A 23,287-nucleotide genomic window follows, 5' to 3' on the forward strand; every position below is an offset into this window, starting at 1 on the left:
GCACCTGAGTGTTCCTGTGTCCTTCCCTCCTCACCCCAGCGTGAGCAGACAGGGCCCGCTATTTCAGTACCAACTCAATCTGATGATCTCACAAGTTCCAATAGTTCAGACTGTCACTGAACATGTCCTCAGCTGGAAGTCACAACAGTAGCACAAGAGTACAATAACCATGTTTCTATCCGAAGCAGCGGAATCTTCAACAGCGTGAGCTCGTCACAGCAGCCGGTCAGCGGGCTGCCTGCGCTGTGGGCTCCTGTACAGGGCAGACACTTACCGTGGCTTTGTCAAGGACTTTGATGGAACACGGCTCAGCCACGTTGTGCTTCCGCAAGGCCTGCTCCAGCAGCTGCAAAGGAGGACGCTCCCACTTTCCAAACACCACCAGATCTATGTCACTGGGCAGAAAAGGAAGTGCACATCAGCCACGTGGCCCTCACCACGGCACGAGCCATGCCACAGCACACTGCCTCGGCCCCTTCCAGGCCAGGCACATCCCCTGGGCCCTCAACCCTCGGAGAGAGAAGGTGCAGCTGTGAACTGCGTGCAATCTAGGGCTGGGAAGCAAAAAGGTTAGCAGGTTTTCCCAGCAGCGTGAGCTCACCGAGGGGTGAAGAGGAAAATCCCGCCCCTCCTTTCCCAGCAGCCTCTTCTGCGCTGCCGACTCTGGCTCTCCCCTGCTACCCAGTACACTCTGAAACCGTCCAGCTCCCAGTGGCCCTCCCAAGGCCTAACCCCCAAATCCTAAGGCAGTAGCTCCTTCACTTCCAAATGCGAATTAGCAGTGGGGGAGGGGAGAAAAACTTAAAGAAATGGTGCACACAAAATCTGGATATCAGAGGAGTCCTTGATGGGAAAACAACTAGAACGCAAACTTGCTGGACATTCTCCTATCATATTAAGGTCCTTATAAAACTTTAAATAAAATTTGGCTTGAATCTTCAGGAAAACAAAGTCAACTGACCAACTTTTCAAAAACACGCCCAAAAGTATCAGCGGAACATTCTCCACTGTATTTATTCCCCTCCAAAAGCCATGCTCAAGTCTGACTGTGGGGCGGCCGCTGTATGCAGAGCAGGTTAGTCACCACTTGGGATGCTCCCAACCCACACGCGAATGCCGGGTCCGAATCCCAGCTACTCAGCACTGCCAACCCAGCTTCCTCCTCACGTGCCTGGAATACAGCAGATGACAGGGCAAGCACTTACGTCCCTGCCACCCACACGGAGCACCTGATGGAGTGTGTGGCTCCTGCCTTCCACCTGGCCTAGCCTTGGCTACTGTGGGCCTGTGGGGAGTGAACCAGCAGACAGAAGGTCTCTGTCTTGCCTTCTCTTTCTGCCTTTCAAATAAGTAAGTAAATGTTTTTAAAAAAAAAAAACCTGACACTTAAGTGTGTTGGGATGTGGAGCCTGTAAGAGGTGATGAGGTCATGGGAGCTGTCCGCAGGAGTAGACTGAGGCAGTTCTGAGAGCAGGCCGATCATAAGAGGATGCATGCAGTGGCAGTGCCGCCATCCCATGTCAGAATGCCCAGGTCTGAGGCCTGACTCCAGTTTCCCACTAACGTGCACCCGGCAGGCAGCCAAGACAGCCCAAGTGGGTCCGTCTCTGCCACACACGTGGGAGACCTGAACGGAGCCCCAGCACCTGGCCCAGGCCTGGTCATTGTGGGCATTTAGGGAATGTACCAGCAGATGGAAGAGCTCTATCTTTCAAATAAAAATTTTTTTAAAGAAAAGGATAGTGTTTGGCCCCTTTTCCTCTTCTTCTGTGCGTACCACAGTGCAACAGGAGCGCCGTCACCAGATACAGCCCCTCAGCCTGGCCTTCCCAGGAGTGAAACCAATGTCTCTGTTTGTAACGCGCTCAGTATGTGGCACTGTCTTTACAGTAGCAGGAAACGCGCTCAGTCAGTCCCCACGCTCATCTCCCTTCTGTTTCCAGTGTACGGTAGTTTTCTTCCCCAACAAATGAAGGGCAAAAAGAAGAGTTCAAAGCAATCAATGCATTATCGTCTCACTGTTAAAGTTATCTTCTGCCAGCTTTCCCTGTGTGCACCCCAATCTCCTCTAGCCGGCATTTCTGGCCTTGGACTGGATTACGAAGAAGCTGCCATCAGCCCCTAACACAGCACCCGCCCCAAATCAGCATGGACACGCCCCCACGAAGCACGCGCTGGCACTCACCTCGTTGGAAGATAAAGACCTGTGCTGAAGCTGCCAAATATCTGCACCTGGAAGAGAGAGTGCTCGTCTGGAAACACGCCCACATCCCACCATCCCCGACTAAGCCCCAGGCCTCACCTGGAAAACTACAGGGGCAAGGCAGGTAGAAAACCACCACCCCACAACAACCAGAAAATCCCCCCTAAGGTAAAGACCCATCCTAAAAAGGCGATCTTTTAAAACTTGGATTCAAGGGATGAAGGACTGCTGCTCTCACCTCTACCTGCTCAAGGCCAGAGCTTCTCAGAGCCAACTTTAAACTCGGCCAAAACCTCCCAAACTCAGAGCTAAGGCCGTGAGGCAGGGCCTTGCCCTCAGACACTGAAGTTTAAAGTCAAAACCTGTGCATCGTTTTAAAAGAAGGAAGCCAAAGGGCGGCCCCAGCCCCGCGGACACCCACACCCCTCGGCAGCCAGGCTCCACTGGCACCAGTCTCCCATCAGCCCCCTGGCTGGCCGTCATGGGCAGAGAAGGGGACTGATTCGAATGGGAGGCCCAGGGAGGTGAGCAGTTTGTCAGGGAGGGTGGTTCATGCAGTGACACTAGCGCACTCACTGTGAAAACTGAGCCTTAACAACAAGAGTGTCACATGCATCTGCTACTACATAGGGTGGAAGACTTGGAGATGTGGGCGGGGACAGAATTTCTAACTTTAAGGTGAATTTAAAATAAGAAAAATCATCACATCACTCTAAAAAATATCCTCTAGTTGGGGCAACAGCCCCCACACCTGGGTGTGCATCAGCGCGGGGTGCAGGGAAGGCCAAGGGACACGCATCTCAAGCAAGCGCAGGTGATGCTGCCATGCAGGACCATGGTCTCAGGTCAAGGGGGGCAGGTCTGGGTGGAGCCGACTGCCACAGGACAGTCAGAGTGCTCCCAGTCACGTGTGTGGGGGAGGGGGAGCAGATACCCACATCAGCCGTCGGCCAGAGATCCTTCACCACAGTTTCGATCCGTTTCACCACCTCCCTTCTCATGGTGGCTTCTTCAGGACAAGGGGACATGAAGTTGTAAAAGTCAATGATTTCCTCATGAAGTCTAGTGGGCAGAAGAGAAAGCAGACTGGCGTTACCATCAAACCGAAGCCGACCTTCCATCCTGCTCGCACGTCAGCGTGACACTTGAGTGTGTTCTTCTGGCCACTCAGGAGCCACTCTCTCTGCTCCTTTTACAAGGTGTGTCATGAGTAAAAATTCGGTGGTGGGCAGAACCACACAGCATGTTTAGCTCCACAGATTAACATGAGTGCAATCTCGGGGCCGGTGCTGCGGCATAGCGGGTAAAGCCCCAGCCTGTGGTGCCGGCATCCCATGGGGGCGCCAGTTCGAGTGCTGGCTGCTCCACTTCTGATCCAGCTCTCTGCTGTGGCCTGGGAAAGCAGTAGAAGATGGCCCAAGTCCTTGAGCCCTTGCACCCGTGTGGGAGACCTGGAGGAAGCTCCTGGCTCCTGGCTTCAGACTGGCACAGCTCCAGCCGTTGCGGCCACCTGGGGCTTGAACCAGCGATGGAAGACCTCTCTGCCTCATCTTCTCTCTGTGTGTAACTCTGGCTTTCAAACAAATAAATAATAAAATCTTTAAATAAAAAAAAGCATGAGTGAAATCTGTCAGTACCAATTATCAATAAATTTATAATTGGTCTTTAAAGACTTATACAGAGGAATCGTCCCAATGACTTCACATTAAGAAAATGGGAGAATTCCAAGAATTCTGCTAATGATAGGTGTAAGTCACTCCCAGCAAACAGAGCACAGCACGACTGCCAAAGGTGGGCCCAGCTCTAGTGCACTCCACCCCCACCAGCACCTCCTGGGGTGCCGAGACAGGACAATGACACACATCCCCAGGAGACCGACAGTCTCAAGAGTCACCACGTGCCCAAGCCACCTGCCCACGGCCCACTAAGTTGACAGCAGCAAGTCACGGGCTCACGACAGGCACGCAGGGTCCCGCAGCAGGCAAGCTCCAGCTAGCTCCTGCTCCCGCTTTATGGCACCCGAGGGAGGCTGAGACCAAACCCCCATGCGGGAGAGGTAGGCACGGCCCCCTCCTTCATAACAGAGCTCTCGGGGAGTGTCTGCAGGCTGCGGGGCAGTCTGAGAGCTGCCCTGCAGCTTCACCTGAGGCGCGTCTCTCTGCCACCACTATGTGGACGAAGCCCGGTCATCAGCCTACGGTTAGGGCAGGCCCAGACCTGCACTGCACACAGCAGGAAGAAAGCACATCCTCCTCATCTTCTTTAAGGGATTTACTAGAAATGGAGAAGGGAGGCAAATGAGCCAGTCCTAGGAATGATAAACCAGTTACACCTGCTTCCGTTTAAGTTTGATTAATAAAACGAATAGCAAAGACACAAATAAAATGTGGTTAGCTCAACAGCTAGAAAATGGCTGAGCTGGGCAGTGCTTAATAGAACCTATCAGAGTTTAAAAAAAAAAAAAAAAAAAGGTTAGGCAGCCATGATGTCAAATTAGCAGCTCTTGCTTCAGGTTAACTTCAATCATCTCTCGGCTGCAGCTTCCAACCCGGAGAAGGCACGGCAAACACTGCCGCAGACGGGCAGGCTGGCCAAGGCCACGAGGAGCACACCCAACACCACCGTCAGGAAGCACCTCAGCACCGGGCTGCACTGAAACCTAGCTGCATCCTGCTTATTTTTTAAAAAACTAAAAGAAAACTTCACCCCAAGCATATTCCTGACTCAGGAATCCACAAACTGCTTTTAATGGATCCATGAAAGTAGAACGTTAAAGTGAAGTTACTTTTCCAAAATTATCAAACTGCAGGATTTTTGAAGTAAAGCATCCATCTTTTCAACAATTACTGAGCACCAGCTGCATACGGAGCATTTAACTGTCTTTTCACCAGCTCAGCAGGCCATTTACAGCCTACCTTGCTACCCAACATTTCCTAGCATTAGCTTAATGTGCACACTAGGAAAGAGCCAAAGATGACCCTCTCACAAGATCTGTGCAGGGTGCCGCTGCCTCCACAGTCGCCACGACTGCACACAGCTCATCGGGGACAGGGTCCCAGGCTTCCCGTGAGCACAGTCTGGGAGAAGTCAGCCACACGCTCTCCCGTGCCTCGCGGCCCTGCTCTGAGGATGACGACAGCAGCACAGAAACAGAGATACGCTGATAAAGACACAGGGTAACCAGAACAGTCACTGTACCAACAGCCAAGCAACCGGCCCAAAGTCGAGCAGGAGCACCAAAGCCAGGTTGCTAGGATTCTATCCACAGCCCACAGACACCCCGAGAACCCCCTGGAAACAGGGCACTGCCGTCTGCCAGAATGTCACTCAGGACCCCCCTTGCAGAGTAGCCCATACCGCTGTCACCTGGCTTTTACACTGCACCTATCTGAAATGTGGCACAACAGTCTGTGCTACAGGCCTCAGGCACCTGCATCCCCAGTCAGGGTCATCCCCACTCTGAAGAGACCCCCTCCCCTCCACACTCCAGAAGAGGAGAGAAGGCCACGGAGGTGCATCCGCTGCGGCCTGCACGAGACATCACCCAATCAGGTCACCCACCGGCTGCGGGTTTCACCTGCTATCTGCGCAGGGGCTCACTGCACAGCCAGGGCCACCCAGTGGCAGAGAGTGATAAGGAGACTGCTTCCCACCTAACTGTCCCAAACAAGTGGTGGTACCCAGCGCAGCAGAGGCCAACCCACAAGACATGCTAACAGCAGCTACATCCACCTGGAATCTGGCATCGGCCAGACGTCAAAGTTCACAAATGCTATAACAAATTCCAGGTAATAAGAGTCAAGAATATTTGTGCCTTCCTTCTTGTAACAGAAGGGACACTGCTGGAGGGCTGGCTCAGCAGTGACCCTTGGATGAGAGAGCTGGGCGACACAGCTCTGGCCGAGTACCCCCAGGCCCTTCCTCGAGGCCAAGACTCCCGCAGCTGCCCAATGACCAGGAAGTGTGACACAGCTCAGAGGGATACGCAAAGTCTAACTGCTTCACCTGACAGCCGAGCAGACGTGACAAGCACCCCACTCCTGGCTGCATCTTGCTTTTTGTGGAGCCCTTGAAGGGTGAGGGGTGGGGCCAGGTAACAAGGCAGGACCACCAACAGAGAACAGTGGAGAGGGCATTCTTTAAAACCCGCCGAGGGTGTCCCTGCCTCTCCGGCCGGCGCCTGCAGCTGCGCAGAGTTCTAGCCCAGCACCTTCCCCAGGCCCTGCAGCTCCAGCATCTCACTGCTCCGCCTCCAGCTGTCTGCACAAGCCTGCTCACAGGAGGCATCGTCCGGGGGTGGAGCCAAGCCAGGACGTTCTGCTCCAAGATGATGCCTCAGACCTAGCCGCTGCTGCTCCAGTCTCCACACAGCGACATTCTGGGGCAGGTGGTCGGTGCAGTAAGTTAAGCTGATGTTTGGACAGCCTGCACCACATTTCGAGTCCCAGCTACTCCAAACCAGCTTCCTGCTAGTGTATGCACCTCTGGGAGGCAACAGATGGTGGCTCAAGTACCAGGGTCCCCAGCATCCACATGACCGACTCAGATACTGTTCCTGGCTCCTGGCTTCAGCCTGGCCGGGCCCTGGCTTTTGCAGGTATTTGTGGAGTGAGCCAGCACGTAGAAGACATCTCTATCATTTTGCCCTTCAAATAAGTTAAAATAAGTAAGTTTCAAAAAACTGCTGTATCCATCCACGGCAGATACCCAGAAAATGTTAGAGAATAAACACTCAAGGGGTAAGTTCCCAGAGACACACAGAGAGAGGTGGGAGTTCAGCAGGCTGCTCAGACCACTGCCTTGGGTTGTAGCCAAGCTGATCTGGATCAGGAGCCTGCCTCTCTCAGCCAGAAGCCTGAGAAACTTCCGTATCTGCTCTCAGGTGAGGGGCCAAGGAACAGACCCTCTGTGGGCAAAACCAGGAGCAGAACTTCTGCTTTGCAGTGGTGGCTTCCTGTCTCCATTTGGGTTTGGCAGTCAGGAGGGAGCACTCCACCTCAGGGGCTGTGGAGGCAGCACACCTGGAGAAGTGAGGGTGTGAGACAGCAGGGGGGCTCCTGGCCCACCAGAGCAGGTGCGACTCAGACTCAGGCGAGAGCCACCTCAAACCCACACAGCACAAGAACAAGCCCTGAAAGATTCATTCGCTGGTTGTCTCAAGGATTAATTCGTGAAACCAGAGTTTTAGTGAATGTTAGTTTTAAGTCATGACACTACTAGGGAACATAATTCTAAAGCATTCTCTAGTGTACTTTCTTAAAATAAAAATTACAGAGATAAGAGTTCATTGAAAGGGGCCGACGCTGTGGCATAGCAGGGAAAGCCACCACCTGCAATGCTGGCATCCCATATGGGCGCCGGTTCTAGTCCTGACTGCTCCACTTCTGATCCAGCTCTCTGCTATGGCCTGGGAAAGCAGTGGAAGATGGCCCAAGTCCTTGGGCCCCTGCACCCATGTGGAAGACCCAGAAGATGCTCCTGGCTTCAGATCAGCTCAGCTCCAGCTGTTGCAGCCAACTGGGGAGTGAACCAGTGGATGGAAGACCCCTCTCTCTGCCTCTCTCTGTGTAACTCAAATCATTTTTTTAAAAAAAAAAAAAAAGTTCATTGAAAAACAAGAGTAACTAATTCTCATTTACAACCATCACCTTTTAAGAATGCCAACACACTGCAGAGCTGACTAACTCCTCCATTTTTAGAAACTTTTTCAGACTTCTGCTGGTACGGCCAACCATCATGATCAGCAACGGTCTCAGTGTCTGGTATACGCCTGCTGGAAACACCTGTGGACGCCGACTGGGGGCTGTGGAGCTAGTGGCAAACGCGTGACCCACAGCCATTAAGGTCGCTGATGAGCGGGAAGAAACTGAGTGCTGGGACGGCGGTGCTCCCAACCTGGTCCAAAGCTGAACCAAGGCCAAGGAAGCCTGGTCCCTGGCTTCCAGGGTCGCCTCAGCCACCAGGGAGATAACACGCAGCCCAACGCTTGACATTTAAGCAGCTTTGAAAGGTGACATCTGTGTACTCAGCCCAACAACGGTCGAAGGGGCACAGAGGCAGTGGCCACAGCCTGGAGGCAAGGGCAGGAGCAGAAGACACACACCCAAAGGTAGGTCTCACCAGTCTGAGTGGGGAACACACAGTGGGTTCATGCTGAGGTTATCCCCCTAGACAGCAAACCCAGTGGCTTCTTCCTAGCAAAGAACAGAGTTCATTCAATGTTTTCTACTGGAAAGAAACGCCAGAGAGACTGAGCCTCTGACACGGTTACAGGAACGTAGCCTGCTTCACAGGGGCAGCTGTGACCTTGAAGTGCTGCTGCTTCTGCTGCTCCCAAGTCACTGACTTGAATCCAGCTCTGTCCACTGCTCGTCCTGGGCCTGTAACACCCCCTCCTGATCCGGGTCAATTTCAAATACTAAGGGAAAAGCCATCCCACGACCTATACTTCAGTCCCCAGCCTCCTCTACTACAATGTCAAATGCAGCAGGAAATGCCCGAAATTGTCATCAACTGGCAGTGTATTCCCTCCTCTTGCTCCAGCTCGCTCTTCAAAGCCTTAAGTGAGCAGTTTCTCTCACATCGGAGTGCCTTCACCATTGCTCCACAATGTTCACTGTCTGCATTTTTTGCCAAAAAACAATGCCTCAGTGAAAACACATGGCGTTAACCACTGCAATTTCATAGATTGTATAACACGCTTTGACGCACTAACAGTAAAACAAAAACCACTGTGTTGCAGGGGCAGGGTCTGGATTGGCGTTTCTCTTTCCTAGGAAGAAAGAATGCGTACCAGGGCCGGCATTGTGGCGTACAGGGTGTCACCACCTGTGATGCTGGCATTCAATACGGGTGCCGGTTCCTGTCCCGGCTGCTCCATATCCAATCCAGCTCCCTACTAATGGCCTGGGAAAATCAGCAGATGGCGGCCCAAGTAGTTAGGGCCCTGCCATCCATGTGGGAGGCCGGATGAAGCTCCTGGCTCCTGCCTGGCTCAGCCCTTGTTGTTGAGGCCATTGGAGAATTGAACCAATGGACGCTCTCTCCCCTTTTCTCTGTGGTTCTTTCAAATAAATAAATCCTAAGGACAGAGGAAGGGTGGACAGACACAGAAGCTAAGTGAGCAGCAAGGACAAGCACCCTGGAGGCAGTGACAGGATGGCTTCTTCTCCTGGGCTGAGGAGTGAACAAGTCTCTCGACAGCATCCATCTGATGACGATGCAGCTAGTGAGCTCATTCTAAGTCACTGTTACCTACACTAAAAGGCAGCTAATTTCTGCACAAATTAGAAATCCTTGAATCAGGCTTTCAAAGGGGGATTTTCTAAAAATGGAAACTTTAAATGAGAATCCTTAATGGCTCCAGGGCGCCCTGTCAGCTGCCATCAGAGCCTGTCTCAGCCCCTGCTCACTTAGGCAGGGCCCAGATATGAATGGAAGTGCAGGCAAGGCCCCGGGGAGGAAGTGCTGCAGAAGCAGGGCCCGACCACCGCACTACAGGCAGGAGGAGCACACCCCCTCAATGGCAGCGGCAGCAGCAGCCAGAGAAGGGGGAGGGGAGAAAGAGCAGGAACAGCACCTAGAGGAGCTACGCCAGGAGGTGTGCAAGCTCAGTGGGGCACACTCTGTGCAGCAGCCAAAGCCAGCTTGGGGCAGCAAGTTTAAGACCACCGAGCAGTCACCAGACAGCCAGGACAGAAGGACTCTGCAGCTTCGGAATGGATGTGGCAACTCTGATCCACACACACTGCACTCCCAGGAAAAGCAGGCCTTCTCCCTGCCTCTCTCCCAGGACCCTCCTGGAATCAGTCGCATGGACTGGAGCACGCAATGACTGAGGGCCCCTCAGAGGGGGCCCTGTGTGTGCTGGGGGACACAGCCTCTTCTGCCTGGCAGAGGCCTGGGGCCAGGGGAGGATGAGCCACATCAAGCTTCTGTTCCTTTCAGAATAGAGAATAAGAGCTTAGACACCAGAGGCTTCTACTGAGCCAGGCATTGAGCTTGGGAGTCTGCAAATCTTCTGAACTCTCTGCTACAGAAAAAGTACCTGTGGCTGCAGTGTCTGCAGAGGGAGCCGTAGTGAGGCTGAGGCCAGGGTGGAATCAGCCCCAGCACCTCAGAAGGCAGAGGACTGGCACTGGGTGGTGAGGGAGCCGCTCGGAACCTGCGCATCACAAGCCAAGACCCACTCGCACCACAGGTGCACCTCCGAGGGAGACATTCTGCCTGATTAATCCACCTCAGAGCGAAAGGCAGCCAGGGCTTGGTCACCACACTGGGTCTGAAGGTGCAATCACAGACAGGCAGGTAGCCTGGAAGAGTGGGCAGCCAGGAGAGCTGTGGGGCTCACAGCCAAAAGGGGCCTCACCAGGCCAGGACAGCTGGCTCTGCCCCCACGGCCTCGGGGCCACAGCACGGCGACTGACTGCTGCAGGCCAGCTTGGGGGCGCGCACTGTGTAGGATCATGGCTGCGTGTGCAGGCTGGCCCCCAGCCACACGTGCTCGGGATGCACACCATGAAGGTTTGTGGCTGCGTGTGCAGGCTGCCCCCGACCCCCAGCCACACGTGCTCGGGATGCACACCGTGAAGGTTTGTGGCTGCGTGTGCAGGCTGCCCCCGACCCCCAGCCACACGTGCTCGCTCAGGTAACTGGGTCACTTTTGAAATGAAAACAGCAGTATTTTCTGTTAGCTTTCCAGATGTGCTTATGCTGACAGAAGAAGACAGCATCACCTTTGGAGGCAGCAACACACAATGAGAGCCAGTAGTCCAAAACTATGAATTTGGGGACTACTGTACCATACCTGCATGACTGGCATTTTCAAGATCTACTCCAGTCTTTGAGGCCAAAACAGATGAGAAAAGTAAGAAATTGTTAAGACAGATGGCAACTGGCCCAGGACCACCTGACCAGGCCTCAGGTCCAGAGCCGTGAATCTCTTCTACTTGAGCTCCAAGCTAATGAGCTGGACAGGAGCCATGCTGAGGAAGTGGCCTTTCACAGAGAGAAGTTGTTATAAACTTAACTCCCCTAGTACTCAGGAAATCATGCACATCTGTACAATACTTGAAAACTGGTTAAAGGAGCTTTTTGAGGGCAGGAGGAAACAGTCCTATAGAATTTGTTGTAATCAAACAAATACAAAGTGATACATTTGTAAATATTTGAAGCAGCGTTAAAAATCATGGAAAGAAAAACGCTCAGATGTTAATAGCAAAATTATAGGAACTCTCTTTTCTGCACTTTGCAAGTTTTCTTAAGTAATGATTTCTTTTATCATCCTAACAAAATGTCATTTCAGCCCAACTAATGCATATTATCTTACCCACAAGGGCCAAAGAGCAGACATGGGCACCGTCTTACTCAGTTTCTTGATAAACTACCTGTCCTGGCCTCCACAGGCCCTCCTGGGCTCTGCCGCCCATGTCCTGTAGGTCCTGACACGAAGTGGTCTGTCCTCCAGTCTTCTGTGACTGGCCTGGTCCTAAGTCCAGCAAGGCCACAGACCCCTCAGCTCTAAACTTCCACGGGTGTCAGCTCAAGGTGCTGATGTAGGGAGTGACTCCACACTGCAGCACATGTGTCCCCACAATCCCGGACAACGGAACACCAGCAAAGCACCCGGACAGAGGCGCCTCTGCAGCAGCCTCCCCACCAGGCATGTCACCAGGCTCTCTCTACCATGGCCGCCACTGCCAGAGGGCGATGGCGAGCAGGACTCCGCGGCTACATTCAGGCCTAGTGGGAAAACCTGTTGAAAGTCATTGGTGATGCCATCAGGTCAGTGCTTTGATTATCAGCTGACTCCATCCACTTCCTCGTCCAGGAGACACACTGCACCACAAGACTGGTAAACACCACTGCCATCCCATTCTACAGAAGGCTCTGAGGTCCCGTGACCCGCCTCGGCCGCACATTGGCATGAGCCCCGTGGGGCAGCTGCAGCAGCTCGGCGGCACCTCCTCAACTCCTGACAGGAGAAAAGCTGGAAGACGACACAAGAGGCTAGGAAATTAACAAAAAATATAGAAAGAAAGAAAAAGAGCGAGCAGAGAGAATTCAGAGGAGCCAAAGGTCCAGGTCAACACTGAGGTGGAGAACGCGGGTTTACGGGCCCCCCTGGGGCAGGCACAACTCCGACGCTGGGGGCAGAGCAGTGAGCAGCATGAAACGAAGGCAGGTCCTGCTCGCGGAGTTTCTGTCGGGAGGGTGGCTGCCCCACAGGAGGCGGAGACAGTAACCAAAATAAACCGAAAAGCTGCTCTGCAGATGTCCACAGCTGCAGCTGCTTGAGGCGGAGTGGGCAGCAGGGCCTCCGAAGAGCTGGCCCTGGCGCGGAGATGCTAAGGAGGGGCAGCAGTCCCACACAAAGGCGGGGACAGCGTTCTGGCAGGAGGGACTGTGGGACAAGCCCCCAAAGTGGGGGTGAGCCCGGAGGAAGGCAGCTCAACCTGAATCTAAACCCTGAAGTGAGCCCTCATCCCCAGCATCTCCCACGGTGACAACAGTGCAGACAAGAAACCACAGGCACTGAGCTAACCAAGTGCCATGGAAGACAGGACCCAAAAACTAGACCCAGGAAGCCCAAACAACTCAGGAAACAGAAGCCAGGCCCCAGCAAGGGTGGCCTGACTCCCCCTACGCCTCTGCTCTCCACCATCTGGTGCCATCAGGCTCAGAAAGATGGGCCAAAGATAGGCCACAAACCTAGAGTCCAGGCTGGAAGAGTATTCCTGGGGAGAGTGGAAAGGGCACAGAGACAGGCAATCACGTAAACAAACCAAGAACTGATGGGCAGGTGGGCGGATGGATGGGAGGGAGAGTCACGGGGACAGAGAGCGCAGAAGAAGAAAGATCTAGCTCACTGTACACAGTGACGTCAGGGCTGGTGTTGCGGCACCGTGCGCAAAGCCACGCCTGCAACACCAGCATCCATGTGGGTGCCAGTGCATGTTCTGGCTGCCCCACTTCCAGTCCAGCTCCCTGCTAAGGCCTGGGAAAGCAGAAGATGGCCCAAGTGTTTGGGTCCCTGCCACCTACATGGGAGATCCAGATGAAGCTGGGCTTGGCCCAGCCCTGGCCATTATGGCCATCTGGGGAATGCATCTGTGGTTGGATGGCAGATCTTTTTTTTTTTATATATATATTTTTCATTTATTTGAGAGGTAAAATTACAGAGAGAGAGAGAGGGAGAGACAGAGAGAAAGGACTTCCATCCGCTGGTCCACTCCCCAGATAGCCACAATGGACAAAGCTGAGCAGATCCAAAGCCAGGAGCTTCCTCCAGGTCTCCCATGCAAGTGCAGGGGCCCAAGCACTTGGGCCGTCTTCTGCTGCTTTTCCAGGCCATAGCAGAGGGCTGGATTGGAAGAGGAGCAGCTGGGACACAAACAGGAGTCCATATGGGATTACAGCGCCACAGGCAGAGGCTTAGCCTACTACCCCACAGCGTCGGTCCCAGATCTTTGTCTCTCCCTCGCTGCCTATAACTCTTTCAAATAAATGAATAAAACTTAAAGAAAAATCTCAGCAAGAAAATGTAAGTTAAGGATCTGGGGAAAACGCACTACAGAGCCTTGCACAGAAAAACTTGGTGCTGAGGACATGTCAGTAAGCAGGGGTAAAAGAGAGGCCCCTGCGCTGAGGCAGGCAGAGAGCAGGCAGAGCCAAGTCAAGGGAGACTGGCGGGAGGTGGAAATGATGAAGTCACCCAGTGAAGCCGGGAGGCCTGGAGGGATGCACACTCCCACCCACAAGAAGATAAAACCATTCACAAAGTATCAGATTCAACAGCCACAGGCGCCCAGGCGCTGGAGTCCAGGATGAACGGCCCAACAACCGACAGCACAGAGGACCAGAGGCGTGTCCAGCACAGGTATGCAGTCAGACTCAACTGCCCCCCCAGGAACCCACTGTCCCACCTCAGGCTCACGGCACTCCAAGTCTGAGACAAGGAGGGGGGCACGTGTGAGAGCAGAGGTCGAGGAAGGTCAAGAATCACAGAGCAAGTCAGCCTACTGTTCAGGTACAGAATGCAGCCCAACTCAGCTCTTCTTCAAAAACTGGACCATTCCGCACGCACAAGAAGCTATTGGCAGCAGCTCCCGGGGATGCAGGAAGTGGAAGGCTGGGTCTCAGGTGGGAGAGCAGACAGCAGGGTCACAGAGGAGCAGCACAGGTCACAGTCAGAGGATACTAGGGGACGCCTACCTTGCAAAGCTGATCGGTGCAGGAGAGGCGGCACAAAGGTGCAGCCCCGCCCACTCCTCCCACCCTGAATCACACAAAGAACCTGCAGGGGCTGGCTTTGTGGGACAGAGGGTTAAGCAGCTAACTGCCACACTGGCGAGCCCTAAAAGTGCAGGTTTGTGTCCTGGATGTTCCAATTCCGATCCAGCTCCATGCTAATGTGCCTGGGAATGCAGCAGAAGACGGCCCAAGCACTTGGGTCCCTGTCATCTATGTGGGAGACCCATTTGAAGTTCCAGGCTCCTGGCTTCAGCCTGGCCCAGCTCAGGCAGTTGTAGCCATTTGGGGAGTGAACCAGCGGATGGAAGTTCTCTCTTGTTCTCTGTGTTAACCTGGAATCCAGGGGCCGGCGCTGTGCCGTAGTGGGTAAAGCCACCGCCTGCAGTGCTGGCATCCCATATGGGTGCCAGTTTGAGTGCTGGCTGCTCCACTTCCGATCCACCTCTCTGCTATGGCCTGGGAAAGCAGCAAAAGATGGCCCAAGTGCTTGGGGCCCTGCACCCACGTGGGAGACCTGGAAGAAGCTCCTGGCTCCTGGTTTTGGATCAGCACAACTCCGGCCATTACGGCCAGCTGCCGAGTGAACCAGCAGATGGACGTCCCCCCCCTCCCTGCCACCTCTCCTCTCTCTGTGTAACTCTTTCAAATAAATAAATAAATCAGTAAAGAGGAAGGGGGGAAGGGAAGGAAAGGGAGAGGAAGAGGGGAAGGGAAGGAAAGGAAGCGGAGGGGAGGGGTGGGGAGGGGAGGGGAGGGGAGGGGAAGAAAGAGACCTGGAATCCAGAGGCGTGTAGGCAGGCAGAGGCCTGGAGGCGAGCGTGGAGTGGGAAGACATGTGGGCAGAGGTGGGACCGTAGACCCTCAGAAAGAGGCACTGCCCAGGTCAGGGCAGGGACTGCACAAGACCCTCAGCTGCTCTGGGCCTCAGTTTCCCCATGTGGACACCAAGATGCTTGCACCCCCTATAGCCTTGCCCTGAGGATTTAGCAACTCCACAGTGATAACACACTTAATGAATGCTGGCGGTTAACACCACAGAACAAAATGCCAGTACTAAAACTCCCGGCGACACAGAAGTAACAGTGCAAATCAAGATGGACAACTTCTGCAAGCCACACAGCAGCCCGCCAGTGTCTCACCAAAACGCTCACTCTGACGCTTCTGCACTAAGGCACTTGAAAGTTTGTGTTTTTGTGCTCTTGGTCTCAGCAATCTCTCTTGGAAACTAGTACTTCCAGCTGAAGTTGAACGTCTCTCACTTTCGAGCAAAATTAATAATTTAACAAACTTCCAGGACACCATGAATGCTCATGGGACAATGTCTGCTGATCACAGCACACGGGCTCAGAGAGGGTGTGCAACAGCAGTTACTTCACAGCTAACTGGTTCTCTGGGTGGTGGGAGTGAGTGATTTTAAAGCTTTCTACTTTTTTAAAGAAACAAAAGCATGAATCAGTTTCAGAAAAACCGCATCATCAATTTTCAAAGAGACTAAAGCTCTTTCGGAAACACCTCCACCTCTGAGGCGACAGGACAGAGAGCTGCAGGAGGCCCGGGGCACGACACAGCGTCCCATCTTGTCATCCAGCTGCTCCTCACCGTGGGGACAGCACCCCGCTCTGCTGTCGGCTCTCTAGAAAGCCGCTCTCGGGTCTCTCTGGGGCACACCAGGGCCCCGCTGCCGTGTCTGGGACCCAGACTGTGCGGCCCTGGGACAGACCTTCACGGCAGCCTCTGTGGTCTCTCCCGAGCAGCCAGAAGTTCTGTGGACCCAGACGCTGGATCGCAGCACGATCAGGGTCCCTTCCTGTTCCCCACCTCTGTGGCCCACTCCCTCCCTGTGCTCCACAATTCCAGTGGTTAAAAGGCAGGCTGCGAGACGGCCTCAGCTCCAACACTGCTCCGCGGCAGCTTGCCGGTGGCCCCCAGGCCTTGCTGTTTCTGCGCAGCGAGAACCACATCCTCTCCAGGAGGAGCACACGAGACCCGCCTGAGGCAGGACAGCAGGGCCTGGCCTCGGGGCAAGGGAGCGCTGAACAGTGAGTCACCCTCCCCATCCACAGCCCTTCTGCTTCCCGCAGCCGTCCTCGGAGCCTGAAGGGCCTCTCACTGTCAGCAAGCCTTGACCCCGCCGGTCAGTTCTCACAGGCCCAGCCTTTAGCACGTGTCTACAGTCCATGCTCCTGTCTCTGCCTGGTCTTGCCTCTCGCCCGACTCAGACCCCCAGCTCCCTGTGAGGGAGGCAGCGGTGAGCGGCACTGGCTTTGCATGGGCAACGCGCTCACACCTCCTGAGGCTTCTCTCCTGGCGTGAGATCTCGTCAAGGGGACCTGAGGATGCAGGTGAGCACCTGCACGACTGCTGGGCCTGCTTCCGTCCTCCCACTGCTGTCAGACACAACAGTCAGCACGCCTGCAGCTCATGCATCCTCCCCTTCCCACAGAAGGCAGCCTCTGAGAGCACTCCAGACGGCGGGAGCCCTGCTCCCGGCTGCAGCCTCCCTCCAGCCCGAGTGCCTCTGGACAGCACATGGCTGCCTGTGCCCCTGAATCCTCCAGCATCTTCCTTGGTGCTGCCTGTCAGCAGGTCCTCACAGGAGGAATTTCACACATGTGACCTAGGATCCTTTTGTGGAGGAAAAAGCAAAGGCCTCTTTCAACGTACTTCACCCAGATTTGCAGAGCCAGCCACACACATCCCATGTCCTGCGGAGGCCTCCTTCGCTAACACTGCTTGCAGTGCCCAGACAGCAGCTCTGGACTGACATTTCAAAGTGCAGCATCTCTTGCCAGATCACGCTGGCCTTGTCTAGGCTTTGGTTTTCTGTCTAGGATACAGAAATTCTAGTGCTCATTTTGGGGACATGCTCTGGGAACCCCAGGGGGCAAACATGCACAGAGCCACGCCCCAGAGAACTGCGCACTGGTGAGCTGACGAGGAGGCTCATCACCTGCCTGCTCCACCTTATACTCTGCGTGTTACTGAAACAGCAGCTTGGTGGAAAGGATTGGCATTGCAAAGTCAGAGGCAGTTTCTAGAGCTTTCCCTTGCCGAGCAACACAGCTTTAGGGACTGTTGTTTGAGTAAAATTTATTCCAGCAAGTTACTGAATCAAACCCTGTGTTCCGGTAGTCTAAGGTCAGGCTAGCATGGTCCTGTCCGAATCCACGGCAACTTAAACTGAAGTGAAATCAGAGCTCAAGTCTTCCGTCGCAGTAGTGCCATTCAAGGCGAGCAGCAACCCCTGTGCGGAGTAAACCCAGAGCCCTCCCACCTGCACTGGTCAGGGCTGGCCCCTGCCTGCCGGCACTCCCTGTCCCTCACTGCTACTTTCCACAGCACTCCACTAGAAGCTGTCAGGAGCTCACAGAACTAACACAGCACCCACTCCTGCGTGCACAGTGAACTGCAGGCTGCACACAGCAGGCGAGGCGCACCTGACACCGGCCACCAGGAGCACCCATAAGCTCTGGGAAGGTAAGATTCTTCCTTTAAAGCTGTATGAAGATAGGACTATGGCACTGTCGAAAGCTTTAAAACCCAGAGAGGCATCGCTTCATGCAGAAAGAGGAGTATCCGCAGCGACACATCGGGCTCCGGCTGTCCCTGCCTCAGTCTTCAGCGGTTTCTCCAACAGAAAAGTCTTGGCCTGAGAGAGCCGCTTGTCTGTATTTTCAAAAACCAAGAGAAAGGCATTTCCCGGCCAGCTGGCAACAGGAAGAACCTAATTTTTGGTTTCAATTTCCTGAGAGAAGAGAGAAGGAAGGGGCAGCTTTTTTAATCCCTCACGTGACAATTCACGAAGTGCTTCCAAGTCGTCTTTATTTGACGCACACTCTGTGAACGGGCTGTCACGGGCCCTGCTTCCCAGAAAGGGAAGCCGAGGCTCAGAAACTGGAGCCCGGGTCAGCACTGTGGTGCAGCGGGTTAAGCCACCGCCGGCAGCACCAGCATCCCATACGGGCACTGGTTGGAGTCCTGGCTGCTCCACTTCCAATCCAGCTCCCTGCTGATATGCCTGGAAAAGTAGTGGAAGATGGCCCAAGTGCCTGGATCCCTGCACCCACGTGGGAGACCGGATGAAGCTCCTGGCTTCGGCCTGGCCCAACCCCCACCACTGCAGCCTTTGGAGAATGAGCCAGCACGTGGAAGATCTGTCTCTCCCTCTCTAACTCTGCCTTTCAAATAAATAAGTCTTTAAAAGAAGAATAAAAAAAAGAAGAAGAGGTGGTAGTAGTACTAGTAGTAGTTGTAGTAAGAAACCCCTGAGGAAGCTAACCAGAACCAGCCCTGGAGGCGGATGCATGATGTGGGCTAACCCAGTGAACTCTGAAGGCCAAGTGCGCCTCCCCTCCAATGCTGGAAGATGGATGCAGCCAGACGATTTAGGCAGACAGAGAAATAATCTGACTTTTCATTTCCCTCATACTACTGCACCTGAGCCATTCCTGCAGCTCGACAGGACTCCAGAAAGGCTGTGATGACTGAATGAAACATGGAAAGCTAGGAATCATCTACACCCACACGCTCTTACCTGGGAGATGAATGCCAGCCTGAAGCCACTGGAAGCTGAATGGCAAGAGCTGCAGCCCACAGCAGCAGGAGTGGTGCTACCCACAGACGCTCCCCACCAACAGGCCCCTCGGGCCGCTCCCACCTAGTCCACCCGCTGGCTCGGCCACGGACACGCTCCGCACAGGCCCACAGGGCGGCTCAGCCCCTTGCCTGCTGCCAACAAACAGGGTGCACACGGCCCACACCCAGGCTCACAGGACACTCAGCAAGGGGTCCTTCAGGGTGATTCACCTGTATATTTTCCAAATTGTCTAAGTTTTTATAGGTGTTCCACTTAATAGCAACAAAAAAAGCTAAAACTTAATGGGATCTCTTTCAAACACAGTAGAGAATTTTTTTTCAATTTTTTCAGATTTTGCTTTCTATGATGCAAGGCATAAAACTGTAAATGTTTAGCCACTCTTAAGGAAAGCAAATGGATAAATGGCAACAGAGTTAAAACTTTGTGCACTTGAACTTCAGAGGTGGCAATCAGATCTGCGAGTTCTCACACAGAAGAACATTCTCCCCACCCCATGACATTCATGTAGCAGTCACTACGCACATGGTGCTGGGCACAAGGCAGAGAGCACTCTCCTTCCCTAACGGACTCAGGAACCAGGGTCCAGGCTCCACGTGTGGGCCCAACTGTAAGGGCTGCAACTCTGCAGGAGCTGACAGACAGCTGGCAAGAGCCATCGGGGGTCTTTTGGCTCCCCCGGAAGGAGGCAAGTGCTCTGAGCCGAAGTCCTAGGGCAGTCGTCCTTCCCACAAGCAAAGACGGACCGCTGTGCCCTCAGCACTGGATTCCTGATCTACCGCCCTCACAGGAATGTACCTTTCTTAGCTGGCCAGCCCAGGACACCTCAAGGACAGCCCTTGGCGATCACCATATTTTCTCTTCTTCACCTTGCTTTTCCGTGAACTTTTCTTTAATGACATGTTTTAAAACACAGTCGGCCTGAGAAGGGCACAGAGACACTCACAGCTTGCACGGTCACTCCTTGCTGAGTCCAGCAGTGAAATCAGAGCCAGATGACAGGCCTGGCAATGTGCAAGAGTCATGGAGATGGGCTGGCGTCCAGGCGAGGGCAGACGGCCTGGACAACAAACCACAGCCTCCTCTTGCTCCATTTCCCTGACAGAAGTCTGCCCGTGAAAAAGCACCGGCAGCGGACAGCACCCACCGCACCCCACCCCAGGCACAGAGCCTGGGGCTCTGGTGAGACCACGCACTGCTATACCATCTAAAGACAGGCAGGTAATCGGGCCAGCCTGACCCAGTCACATGAGCCCTCAGCTGGCAGAGACATCATTAGACAGATTCAGAGCACCTTGCTGATCTGACTGTGGAAGGGGCCAGAAGCCAGGGGATACAGGTGGCCTTAAAAAGCTAACAGGCCACCAGCTGGCAGCTAGCAAGCAATCAGAGCACTCGGTCCTACAACTGAGAGACAGTGAATTCTGCTAGCAAGCGGAACGCACTTACAAGAGGACCTGGAGCACAAGGAGAACACAACCAAGGCCTTGCAGAGCCCGACCCACAGAAACCGACAGACGAGTGAGCACTGTTCTAAGGCTCTGAGTATCGGGTAACCTGCAACACAGCAAAACAAAGCGAGTGCAGCACAGAAATCTCAAGAATAAGACTTGAATTAGTCAGCAGGCATCTCAATCCCATCCCCCAGGGAGCTGAGAAGGCACCCTGGCCATCTCACTGGAGCACACGTCACACACGGCACGCGGGGCACCTGTCAGACCAAAGGGCCTGGTGCTGACCCAGGGGCACTGCTCTCCTGCAGAGCTTCTGAGGTGGTGCGGCTTCCCCAAAGAGAAACCATGGAGGAGCCTCACCAGGCTTCCCCACTGCTCCCCTGCCACCAGGCCACCCCACGGCTTCTACTGTGCCCAGGGAGGCTGGGGAAGCTGACTTACTCTCCTTCTCCACCCTGGCCTGAATCCTACCTTCATCATCAAAATCAAGTTTCTGAAACTGAACATCACAGGCTTTTTGGTGTTTTTATCCCACAACTAGCAAATCAGATCCTAAACCACAAGACCTAACCAAGGCACAAAAAGTCCTTCCTTTCCAGGGGTGACTGCAATCCTTCTGAAAATGAGATCCACTGAAAACGAGAACCAGAGCCTCCCATCAAATGGCGACCAAACACGGTCTGAGACTTTACCTTCCAATGTAAGTCTTAACAATTATCTACTTTAAAATACTTAAATCTCCTTAACACGGTGAGTCACAAGCATGAGCCACTTCTAAGAAGGCCACGCTTTCCCACACAGCAGAGCAGCGGATGAGGGCTCCACTGTCCCCGTCTGCTCTCACGGCCCGAGCAGGGATGGCCACTTTCCACACAGACATCCGAGGCTTCCCCTTTTCCCATCCTCGTTAATATTCCAGCCCCTTTTCCAAAGTGCTTCTCACAGCCCACGTGCCAGCTGTCCTAACTCTGCAGACTACCCACTGGAGCCAGCATGTGGCTGAAGCCGTTCTCTAGCATAACTCCCCTCGACTCGGTCAGAGCCAGCAGCCGGTACCAGACTTCCACTGTCACACGGAGACGCGGCAGGAGTGAGAGCTGCCATTATTCATGGGGGGCAGCTGAGTGGGGCCCAGTTTCACCAACAGTCAGTGCAAACGCTGAAAAGAGAGGTCTTTGGAAAGTTCATGGAAATGGGTAAGAAGACACTCCATGGACTTCAAAATTTCTGTACCAAAATCAACTTTTCCCATGAATATTTTTTTTTTTTTTTGACAGGCAGAGTGGACAGTGAGAGAGAGAGAGAGAGACAGAGAGAAAGGTCTTCCTTTGCCGTTGGTTCACCCTCCAATGGCCGCTGCGGCCGGCGCGCTGCGGCCGGCGCACCGCGCTGATCCGATGGCAGGAGCCAGGAGCCAGGTGCTTTTCCTGGTCTCCCATGGGGTGCAGGGCCCAAGCACCTGGGCCATCCTCCACTGCACTCCCGGGCCACAGCAGAGAGCTGGCCTGGAAGAGGGGCAACCGGGACAGAATCCGGCGCCCCAACCGGGACTAGAACCCGGTGTGCCGGCGCCGCTAGGCGGAGGATTAGCCTAGTGCGCCGCGGCGCCGGCCTCCCATGAATATTTTGAAGTCCCCTCACGGCTGAGTCATCTGGTCACTCCTGCCCCCCCTTCTCCATTTGGGGTCTCAGAGGATGGAAGCCAAGAAGCTGGGCACATGTGTGCACCTGTCTGGGCTGTGATGTCTCCAGGACAGGGGTGAGGGGGGCATGCCCAGTGCTGACATGCGTGCACCACGGCAGGTCCTGTACAGCCTCTGCCCGCCCACCCGCCCGCCCTCTGGGCCTCACCAGGACATTCGGGGGAGGTCCATGTGCTGCACTTTATGTCACGAGAGGTCAGGGGAGCCACAGAGGGAGAGGAGGGATCTGGGTTGCCCGGCCAAGGTCTGACTCCCTCCTGAGAGCACATACAGAGCGGGGAACAGCCCACGCTGAAGCCCTGTGGGCTGACCACGTGCCACAAACACTCATATCTGGTGGCTCCTCACAGACTAAATGCCAGGAACGGAACTGTCTTTGGAGAACTAGAAGACATTAAAACACTAGGTTAAATAGCGTCAAGAGCCTGGCAGAGAGGAGGCCGCATCTGACTGCTGCACCCTGCTGTCCCACCTGAACTGCAGGTGGGGGCCGGGGCAGACACCTCCTCTTGTCCAGCGAGGCTCTTCCTGGGCTTTGTAGCACCAACAGGGACAGCACCGAGTCTCTGCAGGCCATGCCCCCAGCCTCACCTTTCACCCCTAGAGGCTTCTGTGGCTGCGAGGACTGGCCAAGGCAGCAACAGGTCAGGTGGTGAAGGGTCAGCAGTGAGAGCATGCAGAAGCGGCTGCAGCCACAGGTGGGGATGTAGTCTGAGAGCCTCCACACACACCTTTCACCTCCAGTCCAGCAGCCGGTGGGGAGCAGGTCTCACGCTACGCACACCTCTCCCAAAACAGGCCTGAGGGTACAGCTAAGCACCAAGTAACCACCTCAGCAACGGCAGCTCCCCACAGCCAGCGCACCTTCTCCCCGCTCCTTCATCCCACGCGAGGCTGAAGCACCTGGCGGTCCCACAAGCCCAGGCCACTCACTAGATTCCCAAAGACAGAAGAACGCTCCCTCCAGGAAAGGACACACAGGGCAGGTTGCTACGGGCTAAGGCAAGGGCAGATCCACCTGGGTTCCGCCAATGCTGCCCAGACTCCTACCACAGCCGGCGACAAGGGACATCCTTTCTGG

At 54.4% G+C, this 23,287-nt stretch overlaps 1 protein-coding gene and 1 long non-coding RNA gene across 3 annotated transcripts in view; one reads left to right on the forward strand and one right to left on the reverse strand.

Moving 5' to 3' along the window:
* Nucleotides 1-23,287, reverse strand: part of TENT4A (terminal nucleotidyltransferase 4A) — a 41,971-nt gene that overhangs the window by 15,294 nt on the left and 3,390 nt on the right. For both annotated transcript variants that reach the window (XM_051853408.3, XM_002721816.6), the window contains exons 2-4: nt 3,142-3,265; nt 2,186-2,232; nt 275-395 (exon numbers count right to left, since the gene is read on the reverse strand). In XM_051853408.3, coding sequence (XP_051709368.1) covers nt 275-395; nt 2,186-2,232; nt 3,142-3,265 — 292 coding nt within the window. The remainder of the gene's footprint in view (nt 1-274; nt 396-2,185; nt 2,233-3,141; nt 3,266-23,287) is intronic.
* Nucleotides 3,276-22,325, forward strand: LOC149122438 (uncharacterized). Its single transcript, XR_016220870.1, has 2 exons — nt 3,276-20,570; nt 21,103-22,325. It is a non-coding gene; the product is annotated as an uncharacterized LOC149122438 (long non-coding RNA).

The sequence above is a fragment of the Oryctolagus cuniculus genome, chromosome 14 (assembly GCF_051225735.1).
Source record: "Oryctolagus cuniculus isolate XC-2025 breed Fujian yellow rabbit chromosome 14, ASM5122573v1, whole genome shotgun sequence".
Lineage (NCBI taxonomy): Eukaryota > Metazoa > Chordata > Mammalia > Lagomorpha > Leporidae > Oryctolagus > Oryctolagus cuniculus.